General features: G+C 50.1%; 1 protein-coding gene across 1 annotated transcript in view; it reads right to left on the bottom strand.

Moving 5' to 3' along the window:
* Positions 1 to 21,164, bottom strand: part of AGBL1 (AGBL carboxypeptidase 1) — a 165,459-nt gene that overhangs the window by 54,266 nt on the left and 90,029 nt on the right. Inside the window, exon 6 of the mRNA XM_060179380.1 lies at positions 9,805 to 9,842. Coding sequence (XP_060035363.1) covers positions 9,805 to 9,842 — 38 coding nt within the window. The remainder of the gene's footprint in view (positions 1 to 9,804; positions 9,843 to 21,164) is intronic.

The raw sequence follows: 21,164 nt of genomic DNA, 5'->3' as shown, positions 1-21,164 counted from the left end.
CACCCTTTGGGGAGCAGGGGGAAGAGAAAACCTTTAATCATCTGCAAGGAAAATCCCTTATCAACTCCTGGCGACTTTATTCATGATTTCATGTTAATCCTCAGCAAGCCGTGGTGTGTTTACTAACATCTGAAGCCACCTCCCCTCTGTCCACCCCCAGATGTCAGTCAGTCAGTCTTTCTCTGAGAAAGGCTAAGGGAGTTTTCAGATATCTGAAGCCTGACAAGGGAGCCATCCAAGCGAGGCAGGGGCCTTGGGGAGAGAGAGGGCTGGAGAATGAGAGATGGGGCTTGCGACCAGCAGGGGCCCCAGACTATGAGCTCTTGAAGTGTTGGGGGGCATATAGGAAAAGTGTGGGGTGTCCCAACACTACTGCGGTGGTAGGAGAGAGCTCGGGGTCCCCCAGCCCTCTCAAAAAAGACCAGTGTCTGTTGTTTTCAGTGTCTCTCAGTCTCTCTTTTTTTTTTAACCTCGGCTGGGGGGTATGGACCGACCTGTCAATGCCCATGTCTAGAAGCCAGACCTCCCACCTTCTGCACCTCAAAAAGATCTTTGGTCCATACTCCCAGAGGAGTAAAGAATAGGGAACCTTCCAGTGGAGGAGGTGGTATATGGAACTCTGGTGGTGGGGAATATATGGAATTGTACCCCTCTTATCCCACAATCTAATTAATTGTTAATCACTAAAATAATAATAATAAAAAAAAGCAGTTCTGCTTTGTGTCTGTTTCCATAAGTGACTTCCTCTTAAGATTCTCTTGAGGAGCTGGGGCCCTAGCCAGGGAGTCTTGGGATTCCCACACAAACACAATGCACCTAGACCTTGAATAGATCCCTCTCTCCATTATCACTGGTCATCTCCATCAGGAACAACACAATGGACCCCTTTGGGGGCCCCATAGGACCTTGCTCTCAATGTGGATCAACAATGGTAGAGAATGTTCCATCCTCTGAAGGGGAGTTGGATAACAATCTATCTACCACCTGAAGAAGACGGGCCCTGAAACCGGTGCAAGTCAGAAAGTTCCTACTAATGACCACAGAACGCAAGTTCAGACCTACAGGGATGTAGAAGTCACATAGGTTCCTATGCTGAATATGAGCCCCAGACCAAATCAATGAGGTTTACAGTCGATGATATTTATACACTTTTCCCATATTTGGGAACTACTCTCTTCCCTGGTCCAACTTTCTAGCCCTTTTTCCAGCCATGGCATCATCTCCCCAGACAATAACTTGGGTCCACCTACATATCAGATGTCAGGCTCAGACAAAAACTAATAAAGTTATGGGCCCTTTGGAATATACCTAAAAATAGACCAACTAACTATCTACAACATGGAGACCCCAAATCTTCATCTGCACTATTCCAGCCTTTAGGTTCATGATTAATCAACAATTGATATGGCTTTATATGTTACCTCTTTTTCAGCCACCAGGTCTCAGATGCTACCATGATGCCAGCCTGACTTCCCAGGGCAGAGGACCCCACCAATGTGTCCTGGAGCCCTGCTTCCCCAAAGCCCTGCCCCACTAAGAAAGAGAGAGAGAGAGGCTGGGAGTATGAATCGACCTGTCAACGCCCATGTTCAGCAGGGAAGCAATTACAGAAGCCAGACCTTCCACCTTCTGCATCCCACAATGACCCTGGGTCCATACTCCCAGAAGGATAAAGAATAGGAAAGCTATCAGGGGAGGGGATGGGATACAGAGTTCTGGTGGTGGGAATTGTATCCCTCTTATCCTATGGTCTTGTCAGTGTTTCCATTTTATAAATAAATAAATTTTTTTAAAAAGATTCTCTTGAGAGAGTAGAGTGTCAACTGCCAAATTCTTCTAAGTTTGAGGGCAAATCTTAAGCAGGCAGGAAGATGGGGTCTTGATGAGCTGGGAGAAATTCTGGAGGTGCTTCAGTCTGACGTCTGGTCGCAGCCCCTGCTCACCTTAAGGGCACCTGGTTCCCACCAGCCTCTCGCAGGCAACTGTGCCAATCCTAGGTGTTAACCTGGGTCCTCACGGCTGGCCCACCCATTGTTCTATACCCACCTGCCTCTCCTCCAATCCTAGGACACCCAAGACAGAGGCAGGCCATCTGCTGGTGCCAGAGGACTGGCCACCTGGGCCAGGACAGTGGCCACATCCGGGTAAGAGATGCTGCATGTTGAAATCACCTCACAGCATTATCTCAGGGAGCCCACAGGCCGGCTGGTGGCAAGGAGGGAAACTCAACGCCTCCCACCCACGACTCTGTTAGACCTGGGTGGCTATCTGCAGGAAGGGAGCTGTCCCTGTCACCCAGGGTGTCACTCTGACTGGCCTGAAGGCCCTCATGCAGCTGGAAGCAGTTTAATTGTCCAGCTCAGCCTCTAGGTCCCCAGAGACTGCACTTACTGGGACAGAGGACTTGACAGGAAATGCATCCTGTCCTTCCTCAGGGCCTCCCACTCCTGGCCCCTGTTTAGATGTGTTGTTTTCAGAGACAGAAGTCCTTTTTGAAAGGGGAGGGAGTCAGGAAGCGGTGCAGCACAGGGTTAAGCACAAGGACCAGCATAAGGATCAGGTTCCAGCACTGGGCTCTCCCCTGGGGAGTTGCTTCACAGGTGGTGAAGCAGGTGTGCAGGTGTCTGTCCTCCCCCCCCCCCCGCCATCTTCCCTTCCTCGCTCCATTTCTCTCTGTCCTATCTAACAACAACAATAATAACCACAACAATGTTAAACAACAAGGGCAACAAAAGGGAAAATAAATAAATTTTTAAAAAGATAAAAGGGGAGTGATATGCACAAGTCATACTCTTTACAGCAGTCAAAATATTCACAGAAGACCGAAGACTGGGAGAAGAAGCTATAAGGTACTGATTCAAGGTCATGGCACTCAGGCACTTAAAAAGATGGCCTTGAACCATCTGAGACAAAATGGATGAAACTGAACGTGATCATGCTCTGAAACATGTAAGGAGGTGAAAAAACAACTACCAGATGGGTCTCACTCATAGGTGGAAAAGAGATAACTGAAGCAAGGACCCAGGTTCAAGCCCCCAGTCCCCAGCAGCAGCAGGAAAGCTTCAGAAGCAATGAAACAGTGCTGCAGTTCTCCCCTCCTCTCTTTCTCTCTCTCTCTCTATCTCCCCCCTCACTGAGAAGTAATCAAACACTTTCTGAAAGAATTAGCAAACAGTTCAGCTGACCTGATTCCATGTGTAGTGAAGGAATCACCCTTGAAATACAGGCAGTCCTCACTGAGCTGAATCTGAGCCACTTGTGAGACCGAGCAGATAGATGGTCAGGCTCCCCTGAGGTCGCCTTTGCAGGCAAACTGGGGTGCAAAGACTCAGGGGCAGTGCTCTGTAATTATTTATTACTCACGGGAAGTGCTCTGGTAGCTAGTGAGTCCCTTCCACCCTAGCCCACCACACTCCCAGGAGGCCTTGGGACACAGAGGGCCTGAGGGGTGAGTGGTGTGTGAGGAGGGTTTTGAAGGCAGAAAGGCACCTTCCTCCAGTGGCATCTTGAGCCTGAAGGTGAGGAGGAGACAGGAGGTGAGAGGTGGAAGGGGGTGGGCGCCCCCTCCTTCCCAGACCCAGCTCTCTGCACTCTGCAGGGCGGCTCTTCCCCGCGTCCCTCTGGATGGGGCTAACGAGCCCTGAAGGCAGCACATCCTGGACTTTCCCAGCCCCTGGCCCCTCCCCCTCCCCCCACCTTCCATCTCTGTTAAATAATGGCAGGGCTAATGCCTCCCAGACCATCTCCAGCTAATTTCCTCCACGACATGCAAGCCACCAGCGCTGGGCAGCACAGATAGTGCGGAATAGCAAGTGTGGCCAAAATTAGATTAAAATAACCTCCCGGTAAACAAATTACTCATCGAAAATAAATATCGGGCGAGATGGGGGGGGGGGGGGACGACGACAGTATAACCTGCAGAACAGCACCACCACATGGCTGCTAGAAGAACTGCAGGAGGCGCCGAAGGACCAGCTCTGGGGGGAGGGGAGGGGGAGGGGGGAGGGGCAGGAAGACAAGGGCGCGGGGGAGAGGAAGGGGGAGGCAGGGAACATCCTTGGAGCTTACACTTAGAGAAATATTTCATACACTTACGCAGAAGACGAAAATACTTGGCAGCGAGGAGTGAGCTTGCAGCCAAGGAGAAAATACAAAAGCAAAAGCACTGCGCCAAGCTGCAGGGGCTTCTGCAGTGACCCTCGCCCTACCCCCTCCGCCGCCCGCACCCCTGCACCACCTCACTCCTCAGCCTCCCAGCAGGACTCTGACCCCTGACACCGACTCTGCCTGGCGCCCCTGCTCCCCACCCCTGGTAGAATCCTCCTGGACTCCTTCAGGCTTGGGGCTGGGATGCATTGGATCGACCTTCTCGTGGTGCATCCCCTGAGTACCCATTCATTGGGGAAACTGACGATCCTTCCTAGCCGACTGAATCCACATGGATCCCAGTCACTTTCAAAGCCAGCAACAGGCAGACATCAGGCTCAACCTGACGCTGTTGACTGGCTACGGAAGAAGGGCAAACGCTCAAAGAAGAAGGCTTGGGGCTTATCTTCCCTTGGACTGAAGGAACTGGGCTCCATGAATATGCACCGACTAGGGGGTGGGGGAACAGGCCTCCGGGTTGGCCCACAGCTCTGAAGCTCCCCAAGCCTTACTGTGATGCCCCTGGAAACCAAACCGAGTCCCCATTGCTCCTGGCTGGACTAAGTGTGAGCATGAGCACCCTAAGGAGACAGCACAGAGGGCTCCCTGCTGTGATGTCGGCACCCAGGACTTGTGGTTGCAGCCTGCTACTCAGCTTCCCTGCAAATCAGCCTCAGCTGACCAGCCCAGGGAAAAGAGACAGAACCCTGTGCACATGGATTCCTTCAAGAACCGGACTGGGCCCAACAGCAGATGAGTGGCTGAGAAAGCTGCGGTCTATATACACAATGGAATACTATGCAGCTATCAAGAACAATGAGCCCACCTTCTCTGACCCACCTTGGACAGAGCTAGAAGGAATTATGTTAAGTGAGCTAAGTCAGAAAGATAAAGATGAGTATGGGATGATCCCACTCATCAACAGAAGTTAAGTAAGAAGATCTGAAAGGGAAACTAAAAGCCGAACCTGACCAAATTGTAAGTAGGGCACCAAAGTAAAAGCCCTGTGGTGAGGGGTAGACATGCAGCTTCCTGGGACAGTGGGGGGTGGGAGTGGGTGGGAGGGATGGGTCACAGTCCTTTGGTGGTGGGAATGGTGTTTATGTACACTCCTAGCAAAATGTAGTCATATAAATCAGTAGTTAATTAATACGAGAGGGGGAAAATTAATTGTATGTCTCGAAGTTTTTCAAAACACAAACTGAATCTTTTCAATATATAGGCTGTGTAATTGATATGCAGACTCTCTCAAAAGCCTAGACCAAGTAGATCAGAAGCAACCAATAGCACAGCTATATACAAGATACTGGATACTGTACAGCAAACCCTAACAAAAAGGACTTTTCAAAGTTAACCCAATTACCAATTAATGTGATGATAACATTAACTATCAATTGTCTTTTTGAACCCTAAGACAGCAGGAACCTCACATCTTCACTATAGAGCCTCTACTTCCCCCAGTCCTGGAACCCTTGGATAGGGCCCACTTTCCCGTATGCCTCTCCCAATCCATATCAAATAATATTGCATCTGCCGATCACAACCTAACCAACACAAAGACTGCCACCTCAACATGCTTCAGCTCAGACTGTGTCCAGAGACTTCGCATGTGGAATGACAACCCTTCAGCTTCATTACTCAGATGAGACCTTTCCTTTCATAGTATACTCTAATTCCATCTCAGGTGGTTCACTTTCTAACAAAGTCCCAAAACCTAGATATACACCAGTTTCTGTGAGAGAGAGCATATGTTCATACGTATCCATAAACTACTGCAAAATATATACCTGAAAGCAGAAGTACACTAGAGTTTGCAGTGAGTACCTCCCTAACACTTCCTCTCCACTATTCCAATTTGTTTGGCTTTGTATGTTAACTCTCTTTTCAGTCACCAGGTTCCAGATGCCATCAGGATGCCGGCCAGGCTTCCCTGGACTGAAGACCCCATCAATGAGTCCTGGAGCTCCGCTTCCCCAGAGACCCACCCTACTAGGGAAAGAGAGAGGCAGACTGGGAGTATGGACCGACCAGTCAACGTCCATGTTCAGCGGGGAAACAATGACAGAAGCCAGACCTTCCACCTTCTGCAACCCACAGTGACCCTGGGTCCATGCTCCCAGAGGGATAGAGAATGGGAAAGCTATCAGGGGAGGGGGTGGGATATGGAGATTAGGGAGTCGGGCTGTAGCGCAGCGGGTTAAGCGCAGGTGGTGCAAAGCACAGGGATATGGAGATTGGGTGGTGGGAATTGTGTGGAATTGTACCCCTCCTACCCTATGGTTTTGTTTAATTAATCCTTTCTTAAATAAAAAATAAATAAATAAATAAAAAGAACGGGACTGGGCACAGAAAGCCACTGTCTGAGCTCAGGCTCAGGCACTGGGACCCTTCTGGCCTGCCCTCCAAGCATTAGCTGAAGGTTAGCAGGCAGTCAGGCTCCTCCTCTGCTGCACCAAACCTCCCTTAGCTCCCAGCATCCCTCCCTCCTGCCACCACCACTCCCCTTCACTGACTCCCTTTCCTGCTCCCAAAGCCCTCTGCATGCTCTGCTTCCACTTCTGGGAACATCCAGCCCTCCCCCCCCCCAAAAGCCCATTATTTAGTGGGAGAGGAGGGGGAAGTGGAACCCTTACTCTGTGTCAAGATCCAGACCCTGAACAGGAAGGTGTTGAGAGAAAGGTTTTCCTATCTGGGCCTCCAGGTCAAGGCTGGATGCCAAGTGTTGTATGAAGATTCCTCAGGGCAACCAGAGGCCTCCAGGTCAGGTGGAGTCCCACAGCCAGGCCTCCTTCGAGGATGGGGCCAGGGCTGCACTGTGAGCATGGAGGGATGTGGGGGAGCCAAGGCAGGGGTGACTAAAAGTAAATCTACTCCAGGGAGCAAAGACTCTCCTAGCTAACTATCAGAAGGACACAAAGTCACTAATTCAAAAAGATGTGACAGCTGACACCACACAGACCATGCATGTCACCAAGCACAAAGACGTGGGTTCGAGGCCCCGCTCCCCACCTGCAGGGGGAATCTCTGTGCATATAGGAAAGTAGTGTTACAGGTGCCTCTCTCTCTGTCCTTCTCACTCCCCCTTTCCCTCTCAGTTTTTCTGTCTCTAGACATAAAAATAAGAGCAAAAAAAAACAAAAGACCATCATAAGAGTGGGATACTTATCATCAAGGCACCGAGCCCCACTATTTACCCTGCTGGTGGCAGAACATGTTTTCTGTTTGTTTTTGCCTCCAGGGTTATCAGTGGGGCTCAGTGCCTGCACTACGAATCCACTGCTCCTGGAGGCCATTTTTCCTGTTTTTGTTGCCCTGGTTGTCCTTGTTATTGTTGTTGTTGGATAGGACAGAGAGAAGCTGAGAGAGGAGGGGAAAACACAAGGCAAAGACAGACACCTGCAGACCTGTTTCACCACCTGTGAAGTGACCCCCCTGCAAGTATGGAGCCAGGGGCTTGAACCGGGATCTTTAAGCCAGTGCTTGAGCTTCGCACCATGTGCACTTAACCCGCTGTGATACTGCCTGGCCCCCTTGTAAAATGTTTTTTTTTTCAAGCTTTGTCAACACTGGTGTCCATTGCAGAACACACACAGAGGGAGCTTCTGGGGCTGTGGTCTTAATTCCCCCAGCCCCAACATAGCATCCTCCATCCCCCTTCCCTCTCTCGCAGAGCTTAAATCCAGCCTCAGAATCCTCCCATCCCCACAAATGTTGGCCCTCATGATGGGACCCTCTCTCCCTTTCTTCTTCCAAGATCCTCTAGATGTCTAGAACATTCTCTGCCCCAAGGACGTCTGTATGTTCAGGAGAACTTTCTGCCTATGGTACTTCTCTCCTCTGCTCTCCTAGCCGTGATGCCAGTGCTGGAAATGTTAACTGCAGACATGTAGTAAGGTGCTTCTGTGGAGTAACAGCCAAGGATGTTGGGGCAATGTCACTGGTGCCTTGAGTGGACTTCCACTCACATTATGGGGTCACACAGCCATCAGGGACTCTCAACATGAGACACTGGGCAACGTCCAGGGACATGTGTGGTCGTCCCTGCTGACAGCTGCAGAGTCCAGGTCAGAACACACACAGTGGGGAGGGAGCTCACCGACTCACAACAGCCTCACCCCAGATGCAGCAGGGCCCAGGGTGGGAACTTATAGACAGTAAGGCTGCAGCTGCAGTGGCTGGAAGGACAGCAGGGAATCTCCCACCCAGCTCTCTCCTGTCCGAAAGCAGCTAAGGCCCAGTCAGACATTCCCCAGGCCATCTCAGCCAGCAAGCCCCACCTCTGCGGGCAGCAGACCTCTGCCCCGACAAGCTGCTGGAGGATCTAGTGCAGAGCAAAGCCACAGGTGCCCAGGGAGGTCCCTGCTGCTGTTGCAGGGCTGCTAGGGCCTGGAAGGCAAGGCTGCCATGGCTAAGTTCAGCCCTGTAAATAGCAAATATTGGGAGTTGTCTTCTTCAGAGTTCAAACGACGTGGCTTTATTTCAGGTTTCTTACTCCGGGTTTTGAGTAAGCCGGGTGGGATTTGCAAGGCCTGCAATCAGCCCCTGGGAGCCAAGGTAACCAGCAGTCTCAGTACAGCACCAACCATCTGTGGTCTGAGACTGGGAGATGGGGAGAGTCGGGGGGGGGGTCCCTCCTGGTCCTGGCAGAGGCCTCACTCTAAGCCTGTCTTGAGGACAGACTCCAGAGCCAGCAGAGAGGGCCCAGCTGAAAGCCTGCCCCCTGCTCTAAGCCTGGGGGCTGGAGTGTTTGCACTGGCTGTCCATTCCTGTCTCCCTTGGAGAGTCCTCAGGGCCTGGCCCCTGGCTGCTTTGAGATCCCTACACATGGGAGGAGCCTGGGGCACCAGGACCCTCACTTCTAAGCTCCAGCGCTGACAAAGGGGGTGTGTGTGCATGTCCTCGTGTGCACATCTGTGGACACCCATAGGTGTGTGTGCCTGTTATACATGTTGTGTATTTGCATGTGCACACAGGCACGTGTGTGCACCCAGGAACCTCATGGGAACTTGTGTGTGTGCGCCCGAGCAGGGGTCCTCCTTCCCTGGTAACATGGAGAACTCTGCTGCCTGGGCTGGGGTGGGGGTGGAGAGGAGAGCTGCTCCCCAGCCCAGCCTGTGGGGGCTGATCTGTCTCTGCACCTCTGTGTCTCTGTAGCTGCAGGAACTCCAGCTCAGCTCAGATGCCTGGCCTCAGGTTCCCAGAGACAGGAACAGCAGAGACATGGGAGGGGGTGAGAGGAGTAAGAGTCCAGAGGCAAGCACCCCCTGTCCAGATAGATGAACCTCTCTCTCCCCATCTCCCCCAGGGGAACCCTGTCCACCCCTCCTAGCCTAGGCACTTCCTGCCCTCTCCCTGTCCCTCTCCCTCTCCACTGCTCTGCCCACCTCCACTCTGCTTGCCTGTGGGTCAGGGAGCTCTGGGGAGACTGTGGGTTCCATCCGATTCTAATAAACCAAGTGAAGTGGGGGTCCCACCTGACCTGCAGATGGAGATGCCCCATGGGGATGTGAGATCTCTGTAGACCTCTGCTCCCCCCCGCCCAAGACCCCAGAGATGGCTCTGCTGCCTTTGGCTTCAAAAGAACTGTGAAGACGTGAGGAAGTCTTTCACTGGGCTCAGAAGGGAAAGAAAGAACAGCTTTTCCAAAGCAGGACTTACTGGATTTCAGCAACACTGCCAGGACCTCGGTGGCTGCCCTGGAAAGGGGGGGGGGGGGGAGAAAAAGTCGACATGTTATCTTGCAGTCTTGCAAACCACTATTAAACCACTAATAAAAAGCTCTAAAGGAGAATACAGAGAGTAGAAAATACATTAACTGCACCTACGCTGGCCCCTTGTCAGCCTCACTTGCTGACACCTGCTGGCACACTCACGCTTCCTGGCACCTGGGCACAGTCAGACTCTCGGTCGGTCTCCTGAGCGGGGAAGCGGGATGGCCGTATGCACTCTCTCCAATAGGGGAGCATGTGCACGTCACGATGCTGAGAAGCCGGGTGGAGCCACGCTAAGCTGGGCATCTTCTGTCTTGGCACGGCCCTAACAATGCACCTGCAAGACCCATCCAAGGCCTAGCTAAGGCCTTCCAGGTGAATTGTTAGGGACATGCCAGGGCAGATGGACCGGCTCCACCTGCCAGAGGCCTCTGGGAGGAGGACAAAAAGACTGGCCAGGACATCCCCCACAAATTCCATGGACATGTGGAGCTGGGAGCCCTAACCAGGAACCTCACTTCCCACCTCGGCCCAGCTGGTGAGAGACACCTTTCTCTGCACTGCACTAACACTGAGCAGCAGGACCAGCAGCCGAGGGGAGCGACACCGGTCAAGAGGGACGAAGACGGGAACTGGAGAGTTGAGACGTCCTGGCTTCCCATGCCTAGGATGGCCCCTACCAGGAAGACCCACACAGCCACAGGTCATAAAGAAGGGGTGCCACTAAATATCCCTCCCCCAGATGGCTGGGCCTAGAAGCTGTGAGATACCACTGTGTGTAAGGAAAGCAAAGGCAACATTGCGGCTACAGCAGAGATGATGCTACCAGAACTCAGTCAGTAAGAGAAACGCCACTGCCCTTGCAGGTGCTGCGCAAGTAACTAAGCAGGCAAGCTTGCGGTGATCATGATGACCAGGCACATGTAAAGATCTCAGGAAGACCTGGTGGTTATCAGAAGCAATGGGAGGGCGATTTGGGGGGTACGGGCAGAGGGGTCTCTGGTGGAAAGGCACTGAAACATGGGTGATGGGTGAGGAAAGCTACACACACACACACACACACACACACACAGACAGACAACGGTCCTCCTAAAGCCTTCTAGTAGTGTAAGCCTATGTTTAATCAGTAAATACAGAAGAGGGGCCTAGTAAGTGCTCAGAGAGAGGGGTAGGAGAGATACAGAGGGAGGCTGGGATTCACTTGTCCTTCCCGACCATCTCCTCTCGCTTGTGCTTCCTGACTGTCTCCTCCAGACGACTTCCGGTGTCTTTGCCCCCACTCTTTCTTTGGTCACCCCACATCGTTCGGCACCAGTGGCTGTGAGAGGGTGTACACAGCAGGAAGCCGTGGCTGGGGAAGCTGGGTGCCAATAAGCACAGATGCCTGGGTCCCCGTGGGGTGGGGGGGCATCGTGAACACTGTATGGGGGAAAGCAGGACAGCCACGTGAAGTTCACAAAGGGGGGAGATGGGAAGATAGGGGAACTGTGAGAGCAGGAGAGAATAGGGGGCGTTCCATGAAGCACGAGCCTGTCCAGGCAGACGTGCCAGGCAGCCTGTATCCCTAACTGACAGGACCTTCTGTTTCAGGGGACTGACCTGTGAAGATAAGGGACAGACTCTGGGCAGGAGGAGTAGGCAGCAGGGGGTCAGCTAGAGTTAGGGGGTCAGACTTGAGTTAGGGGGATGGGAAGGCTGCAGGGACATCTGGGTCTCTCCCCAGCTGCTGCCTGTGTTCTGGGAGGCAGGAAGAGAGGCCCAGTCTCCAGCCCCACCTCTGACCTCTCTTCCAGCAGACCCTTCCTGTGCCCTTGGTGACCTAGCTGAGAGGATCAGTTAAGGCAGCTCAGTGGGGAGCTGAGACACTTTCCCTCCCAAGCACAGAGACTCAGATGTGAGTTCCCGGGGATGGGAGGTTAAAGCCGGGCCTGTCTACATGTTAGTGAGTCTGTCCACATACTGCCTGAGAAGAAGAGACATCTGGAATCAGTGAATGATCTAAGGAGCAAACAGAAAGCCCTTGGTCACCCATGTGGGACCTGGGTCACTCCTATGAATAGCCCCATTTTCTGTCAGGTCTCTGAGAGTCTCTCCAGTGGGCAGGCGTCTGAAGTCCATGGCTGTCTGGATCCTTCCTCCTTCAGTATCAGCCTGAGTGCCATGCAGCCCTTTGCATTCAGGTTCTGGGCTCCTGGTGTCCTCCTCACCAAGACGTGGTCCTCTCCTGAGGATGGAAGCACCACTTCCCTAGAAACGAAGCATGCCTCCTTCTTCCCTACTTGCCCCTGCCTTCCAGAGCTCACCGAGCACTCGGATGCCCCCTCTTCATATTGTAGAATGCTCAAAATGTTCCCTTCCTCTGGATCCCGACTGCTCTTACCCAGCTCAAGCAGTGGGATGTGTGCCTCACTAAGGGATCTCATTTCTAGAGTTCTCAATCCTTACTTGACATCATCTAAGTTCATTTCCCACGTCTACGTTCGACCGGACCTGCCAATATACGCGGATATCTTCGCCCACCCTGTCTGACGCTTGACGTCTCGTCACCCAATCTGGTCCCCTACGCCTACACTGAACTTCTCTGTTCCAGACTCTTGGAAACAGAGTTGGCAGTCAGCTGAGGTCAAGAACAAACACCTCATCACAGACCCCTGTGAGCGTCAACCCGGCTTTGACCTAGCACGTTACGATTGGGCCCTCCTCAATTGCTATCGAACAGGCCATGGCCAGTGCGCCGCTATGTTCCATCGCTGGGGAGCCAGAGACCACCCGAACTGCCCCTGCGGCTACAGACAAACTATGACCCACATAGTCAACGACTGCCACCTCTCCAGATTCCAAGGATGTCTCAAAACTTTACATCAGGCTCAACCTGATGCTGTTGACTGGCTACGGAAGAAGGGCAAACGCTAGAAGAAGACTTGACATTTACATTTCAGTTTCTGGGGCAGAAAATGTATGCGCATGCCATAATGCTTTCAAATGTATTAGAGATTACTATTACAGTGTTCTGCTAAAAAAAATTGCTATTACAGTGTTTTGCTAAAAAAGTTACTGTTAAACGTAACGAAATGAATAAATTAACATCATCCAAACACCTGTCACCTAACTACTACAGTATCCCGGAGAGAATCCATCTAACCATCCTGAGGCCCCTTCAAATTGTTCCTCGAGTCTGAGAGTGATTTTCTCAAGAAAAGCATCTGGTAAGGATACACTCACACTTCTACTCGGATAAAAATTCAAATCTGAGAAGGCTGGGTGGTGGCACATGTGGTTAAAAACACTCATTACGGGGGTCAGGCAGTAGTACAATGGATTAAGTGCACGTGGCACAAAGCGCAAGGACCGGCATAAGGATCCCAGTTTGAGCCCCCGGCTCCCCACCTGCAGGAGAGTCACTTCACAGGCAGTGAAGCAGGTCTGCAGGTGTCTATCTGATATTCTCTCCCCCCTCTGTCTCCCCTCCTCTCTCCACTTCTCTCTGTCCTCTCCAACAACAAACAACATCAACAACCACACTAATAACAACAACAAGGCTACAACAAGGACACCAAAAGGCGGTAAAAATGGCCTCCAGGAGCAGTAGATTCATGGTGTAGGCACTGAGCCCCAGCAATAACCCTGGAGGCAAAAAAAAAAAAAAGAACACACATTACAGGGGTTTGGGCAGTGGCACACCGGATTAAGCACAGTGTACCAGTGCAAAGACCCATGCAAGTATCCCACTTCAAGCCCCGACTCTCCACCTGCAGGGGGGTTGCGGTGAAGCAGGTCTGCAGGTGTCTATCTTTCTCTCTCCCTCTTTAGCCCCCTTCTCCCCTCTCAATTTCTCTGTCGTATCCAATAAAAATGAAAAATGGGGGGTCAGGCGGTGGCGCAGTGGGTTAAGCGCATGTGGCGTAAAGCGCAAGGACCGGCATAAGGATCCAGGTTCAAGCCCCTGGCTCCCCACCTGCAGGGGAAGTCACTTCATAGGCGGAGAAGCAGGTCAGCAGGTGTCTGTCTTTCTCTCCCCCTCTCTGTCTCCCCCTCCTCTCTCCATTTCTCTCTGTCCTATCCAACAACGAACAACATCAACAATGACAATAATAATAACCACAACAAGGCCACAACAGCAAGGGCAACAAAAGGGGGGAAAATGGCCTCCAGGAGCGGTGGATTCATGGTGCAGGCACCGAGCCCAGCAATAACCCTGGAGGAAAAAGAATGAAAAATGAAAACTGGCTGCTAGGAGTGGTGAATCCGTAGTTTCATAGTACAGGCATACAGCCCCAGCAATAACCCTGGAAAAGAAAGAAAGAAAGAAAGAAAGAAAGAAAGAAAGAAAGAAAGAAAGAAAGAAAGAAAGAAAGAAAGAAAGAGAGGGGGGAGGGAGGGAGGGAGGGAGGAAGGAAGGCACATTACAATGCCCAAGCTCTCAGGTTCATGCCCCAACCCCCACCTGCACAAGCAGTGAAGCAGGGCTGCAGGTGTCTCTCTCTCTCTCCCTATCTCCTCCTTCCCTCTCAATTTCTCTCTGTCCTATAAAAAATAATGACCACCAGGACAGGTGAATTCATCGTGCAGGCATTGAGTCTCAGTGATAACCCTGGTGGCAACAAAATTAAGAACCACTAATCTGGGGGCAGGGTGGTGGCATACCTAGTTGAGCACATGTTACAGTGCGCAAGGACCCAGGTTCAAGCCCCCAGTCCCCACTTGCGGGGGGGAAGCTCTGTGCGTGGTGAAGCAGTATTGCAGATGTCTCTCTGTCTCTCTTCCCCTCTATCATCCCCCCTTAATTTCTGGCTGTTATTACCCAATAAAGATCATTTTAAAAAGTAAAAAAAAAAAAGAACTCCTAATCTGACAGAGGGGCAGGAGGCCCTACCGAGGTTTGCACTTGCTGCCCTCTCCAGCCCGTGTGACACCTGCCTCTCTTGTCTTCTGCCAAGCCCTGGAACGTGCTCCCATCCTGCATCCTGTGTCCTCTGAAGCCAAGGCCTGAGGTGCTCTGGACTGCCCCCCTTCAGCAGCAGCTCACAACCCCACTCTTCCTGTCCCAACTAGGGCGTCACAGCCGCAGGGAAAAAGTCCCTCCGCCTTGAGCCCTTCCTTCCGTGGGATTCGTCCTTGTTTTTCCTGTCCTCGCTGCATAGTTCAGTTTCTGATGAGCAGCTCAGATGTGTGATTATTTTGTTTGATGTCTGTCTCCTCCTCCGGCCTGCAAGCTTCAGAAAGCAGGGAACATTCTGTTCTGTGTTATTCTACCCCCACCACTTAATAGAATTTGAATACAAAACATGATTAAATATTTGCTGAATCAAGTCTAAACTTGGGCTCTGGTCTGAGAGCCACAAACAAGTCCTTCACTTGCAAACGCTTATTAATCTTACACAATATACTGACAAGCCGACAGAAACCCAGAAGGCCACCTGTGACTGAAAGAGCTCGGGTGAGAGAGAAGAAACATCTCACACACTGTAAGGAGGTCTTTTTCTTTTTAATACAGTAAAGTCCTATTTTAAAATGAGCAATATTAGGGGCTATAAAGAAAAAAGAAAGAACAGGGAAAGAGATCAGATGCGTTGGGATAGGCTGCAGAATTTTTTTTTCCCTCCAGGGTTATTGCTGGGGCTTGGTGCCTGCACTACAAATCCACTGCTCCTGGAGGCCATTTTTTTTTCCATTTTGTTGCCCTTGTTGTTATTGCTGCTGTTGGAGAGGACAGAGAGAAATGGAGAGAGGAGGGGAAGACAGAGGGGGAGAGAAAGACAGACACCTGCAGACCTGCTTCACCATTTGTGAAGTAACCCCCCTGCAGGTGGGGAGCCAAGGCTCAAACCCTGATCTTTACTCTTATGCTGGCCCTTGCGCTTCATGCAAGATTTTTAAATGGGCTGCAGATTTTTAAAGGGTGGCTAGAGTAGTCCTCTCCTCATGGAGAAGACAACATCTGGACAAAGACCTGAAGGAAGGAGGGAGGAGGGAACAGCTGGCAGAGCAGCTGGGGTTAAAGGGGTGGAGGGCCTGGGCCTGGGGAAGAAGGACAGGACCCCATTCCTGGGAGCTTCAGTTTCACCCAGAGGATTCACGACAGGAATCTGAGTAATGATCTAGCATGTGCTGAAAGAATCTCTCTGAGATACCAAACACTGAAACAGTTATAAGGTCGGTCAGAGAACTGGGAAGTCTGGAAGGTCTTTGGGAATCACTCAGATCCATCAGAAGGGTTTCATTTGGGAAACTATTTCACTACAAAAGACCACAAACTGGTTCCTTTCTTGTGCTTTGCGCCACATGTGCTCAACCTGCTGCACTACCGCCGGACTCCCCGGCTGGTTCCTTTCTTTCTTACGAACAGCCATGTCATTTCTTAAAATTCAGAGAATGGAAGTGTGGCAAACTTTCAATATTTTATTATTGGTAGTAGTACTTAGGAAGAAAACTGAAAGAAGGGAAAGGGAGGAAGAAATGAAGAAAAAAAAAGTTAGAATCCCTAACTACTCTATTCTTAAAAAGGGGGGGAGAGGGAGAGGGAAGGAGAGACTAGAGAAGCAAGAGTGGAAGGAGGAACAGATCAGGAGGGAAAGTAGCAGAAAGTCCTATGGGGTGAGCCACAGACAGCAGGAAGAACCTGATCCCGGAGTCTAAAAAGGCCCTGCACAGACCCAGGAAGAACCTGATCCCGGAGTCTAAAAAGGCCCTGCACAGACCCCAGGAAGAACCTGATCCCGGAGTCTAAAAAGGCCCTGCACAGACCCCAGGAAGAACCTGATCCCGGAGTCTAAAAAGGCCCTGCACAGACCCCAGGAAGAACCTGATCCCGGAGTCTAAAAAGGCCCTGCACAGACCCCAGGAAGAACCTGATCCCGGAGTCTAAAAAGGCCCTGCACAGACCCCAGGAAGAACCTGATCCCGGAGTCTAAAAAGACCCTGCACAGACCCCAGGAAGAACCTGATCCCGGAGTCTAAAAAGACCCTGCACAGACCCCAGGAAGAACCTGATCCCGGAGTCTAAAAAGGACCTGCACAGACCCCAGGAAGAACCTGATCCCGGAGTCTAAAAAGGACCTGCACAGACCCCAGGAAGAACCTGATCCCGGAGTCTAAAAAGGACCTGCACAGACCCCAGGAAGAACCTGATCCCGGAGTCTAAAAAGGACCTGCACAGACCCCAGGAAGAACCTGATCCCGGAGTCTAAAAAGGACCTGCACAGACCCCAGGAAGAACCTGATCCCGGAGTCTAAAAAGGCCCTGCACAGACCCCAGGAAGAACCTGATCCCGGAGTCTAAAAAGACCCTGCACAGACCCCAGGAAGAACCTGATCCCGGAGTCTAAAAAGGCCCTGCACAGACCCCAGGAAGAACCTGATCCCGGAGTCTAAAAAGACCCTGCACAGACCCCAGGAAGCACCTGATCCCGGAGTCTAAAAAGACCCTGCACAGACCCCAGGAAGCACCTGATCCCGGAGTCTAAAAAGACCCTGCACAGACCCCCAGGAAGAACCTGATCCCGGAGTCTAAAAAGACCCTGCACAGACCCCAGGAAGAACCTGATCCCGGAGTCTAAAAAGACCCTGCACAGACCCCAGGAAGAACCTGATCCCGGAGTCTAAAAAGACCCTGCACAGACCCCAGGAAGAACCTGATCCCGGAGTCTAAAAAGACCCTGCACAGACCCCAGGAAGAACCTGATCCCGGAGTCTAAAAAGACCCTGCACAGACCCCAGGAAGAACATGATCCCGGAGTCTAAAAAGGACCTGCACAGACCCCAGGAAGAACCTGATCCCGGAGTCTAAAAAGACCCTGTACAGACCCCAGGAAGAACCTAATCCTGGAGTGCAGAGTTGGTTTAACTTCTCAAAATCTGTTCAATGGGATGATTCACCACAAAAGGTAAAACATCATCATCATCGTAACAGACACAGAAAAAGCATTCAGGGGCTAGGGTGTGGCTCACTGAGTTGGCATATGTGCTATCAGTACCTGGGTTCAAGCCCCTGGTCCCCACCTGTGGGGGTGGGGGTGGGGGTGGGGGTGGGGAAGTTTCACAAGTGGTGAAGCTGGTGTAAAGGTGACTATTTTTCTCTCTCCCTGTCTCCCCCTCCACCTTCAGTTTCTCTCTGTGGCTATCTAATAAATAAATAACAATGATTTCAGAGAAAAATAAAACTCATCACAATTTCATGATTAAAACACTCAACACTCTACCCTGTAGAGAGCTATAGACGCAGAGAAAGCCTTTGACAAAATACAACATCCCTTTATGTTCAAAACACTACAAAAAATGGGAATAGATGGAAAATTCCTCAAGATAATGGTGTCTATATATAGCAAACCTACAGCCAACATCATACTCAATGGTGAAAAACCGGAAGCATTTCCCCTCAGATCAGGTACTAGACAGGGCTGCCCACTATCACCATTACTATTCAACATAGTGTTGGAAGTTCTCGCCATAGCAATCAGGCAGGAGCAAGGAATTAAAGGCATACAGATTGGAAGAGAAGAAGTCAAACTCTCCCTATTTGCAGATGACATGATAGTATACATAGAAAAACCTAAGGAATCCAGCAAGAAGCTTTTGGATATCATCAGGCAATACAGTAAGGTGTCAGGCTACGAAATTAACATTCAAAAGTCAGTGGCATTCCTCTATGCAAACACTAAGTTAGAAGAAGTTGAAATCCAGAAATCAATTCATTTTAATATAGCAGCAAAAGCAATAAAATATCTAGGAATAAACCTAACCAAAGAAGTGAAAGACTTGTATACTGAAAATTATGAGTCACTACTCAAGGAAACTGAAAAAGACACAAAGAAGTGGAAAGATATTCCGTGTTCATGGGTTGAAAGAATTAACATCATCAAAATGAATATACTACCGAGAGCCATATGCAAATTTAATGATATCACCATCAATATCCCAACCACATTTTTAGGAGAATAGAACAAATGCTACAAATGTGTATCTGGAACCAAAAAATACCTAGAATTGCCAAAACAATCTTGAGAAGAAAGAACAGAACTGGAGGCATCACACTCCCAGATCTCAAATTGTATTATAGGGCCATTGTCGTCAAAACTGCTTGGTACTGGTACATGAATAGACACACTGACCAGTGGAATAGAATTGAGAGCCCAGAAGTAAGCTCCCACACCTATGAGCATCTATTCTTTGACAAAGGTGTCCAGACTATTAAATGAGGAAAAGGGAGTCTCTTCAACAAATGGTGTTGGAAAAAATAGGTTGAAACATGCAGAAGAATGAAACTGAACCACTCACTATATTTCACGAAACACAAAAGTAAATTCCAAGTGGATCAAGGACTTGGCTGTTAGACCACAAACTATCAGATACTTAGAGGAAAATACTGGCAGAACTCTTCTCTGTCTAAATTTTTAAGACATCTTCAATGAAGCGAATCCAATTACAAAGAATACTAAGGCAAGCATAAACCAATAGGACTACATCAAATTAAAAAGCTTCTGCACAGCAAGAGGAACCATCACCCAAACCAAGAGACCCCTCACAGAATGGGAGGAGATCTTTCCATGCCATACATCAGACAAGAGGCTAATAACCAAAACATATAAGATCTACTTAACACCCATAGTTTACATGAGCTGAACAGAGAAAGTCTGATCACTCTTGCTGGAAAGAACGACATAAAGGCGTCCGTCCGTTCTCACCACATCAGCTCAACACTGTACTGGCAGTTCTTGTGAGTGCGTCATTTAGTGAGTGAATGAGTGAGTGGCATGATGAGTAAAAAACAGGAAGTGGCACTATCTCTAACTCCAGAGGATCCTTGTCATATATAGAGAAAGTCTTAAAGGGGCCTGGTGGTGGTGCACCTGGTTGAGCACACATGCTACAAGGTTCAAAGACTGAGGTTCAAGCCCCTGGTCCCCACCTGCAGGGGAAAGCTTTGCAAGTGGTGAAGCAGAGATGCAGGCATCTCTCTTTCTCTCTCCCTCTCTGTCTCACCCTTCCCTTTCAATTTCTGACTGTCTGTAGCCAATAAATATAATTTAAAAAATTTAATAAAAATAAATAAAAATAAAAATGTTTAATAGAAAGTCTTAAAGAGTCAACTAAGAATCTATCAGAACTAAAAAGTTCTTCCTGTGGCCACAATAAAAGATCAATATACCAAAAAAAAAAGAAAAAAAAATCAACTGCCTACATACTAACATGTTGGGCTGCAACATGGAGGAGAAAGAGGAGATGCAGAGCAGAGAGGAAACACAAATCTTTATTCAAGCGGGCACCTCAGAGTTGGGTGAGAGCGCAGCAATTCGGGCCACGTGGAGCTAGCAAACATGGCCGCCTCTGGCTCACAACAACCCTTCCGTGCTGGGGTGAAAAGCAGGCAAGAGAAGAGAGGGGCAGAAGAAGAAGGGATTTTATGGGAGAAATTCCGGAAGTGACAAGTCGGGACGTGACTGGCTAGGAAACAAGGCACTGGGGGATAGGATCACAGCTTTCGCGGGAATGGGAAGGGGGTGGAGTAAACAAGGCATCCAGGAATAGAATTTCAACTCTCGCAGGAATTGAAAATACCCTGAGGGGACAACATGGTGGATGTGACTGCATCTGCATAATTTCCCAGCACTAACAACTAATCGTTCAGAAATTAAAATGTAAAAGACAATCTCATTTTCCATAGCGGCAAAAAGAATGAATTCCTGGTGGTAAATTTTAACAAAAGGAATTCAAGGCCATTACACTAAAAAGTTAGAAGCCTTATTGAAAATAAATACAAAGGAGCTAAATGAATAGTTATCGCCTCAATGTCAGTTTTCCCAGCATCCCATCTCCATGCCCCGCAGCTGCTACTGTAGGCCACGGGAGGGATGCCTGATCTCCATTCTGGGTCCCTGTCACAGCTCTGAGTGATCTTCTTAAGAGACTGTGGCACACTAGCAGGTGGCCCAGTGGTTAGAGTGTTGGACTAAGAAGCATGAGGTCCCAAGTCTGATCCTTGGCACTTCATGCGCCAAGTGATGCTCCAGTTTCCTCCTCCTCCTCGATCTTCTTCTCCTCTCTCTCTCTCTTCTTCCCCCCTCTCTCTCTCATGTTCATACGAAAATTCATAATAAATAAATAAAAGACTGGGAGTTGGGCGGTAGCACAGCAGGTTAAGCACAGGTGACACAAAGTGCAAGGACCAGCATAAAGATCCCAGTTTGAGCCCCCAGCTCCCCACCTGCAGGGGAGTCGCTTCACAGACGATGAAGCAGGTCTGCAGGTGTCTGTCTTTCTGTCCCCCTCTCTGTCTTCCTTCCTCTCTCCATTTCTCTCTGTCCTATCTAA

Source organism: Erinaceus europaeus, chromosome 20 (assembly GCF_950295315.1).
Source record: "Erinaceus europaeus chromosome 20, mEriEur2.1, whole genome shotgun sequence".
Classification (NCBI taxonomy): domain Eukaryota; kingdom Metazoa; phylum Chordata; class Mammalia; order Eulipotyphla; family Erinaceidae; genus Erinaceus; species Erinaceus europaeus.
Note: the sequence above shows the minus strand (reverse complement) of the source record. Positions and strands in the feature narration are given on the sequence as shown.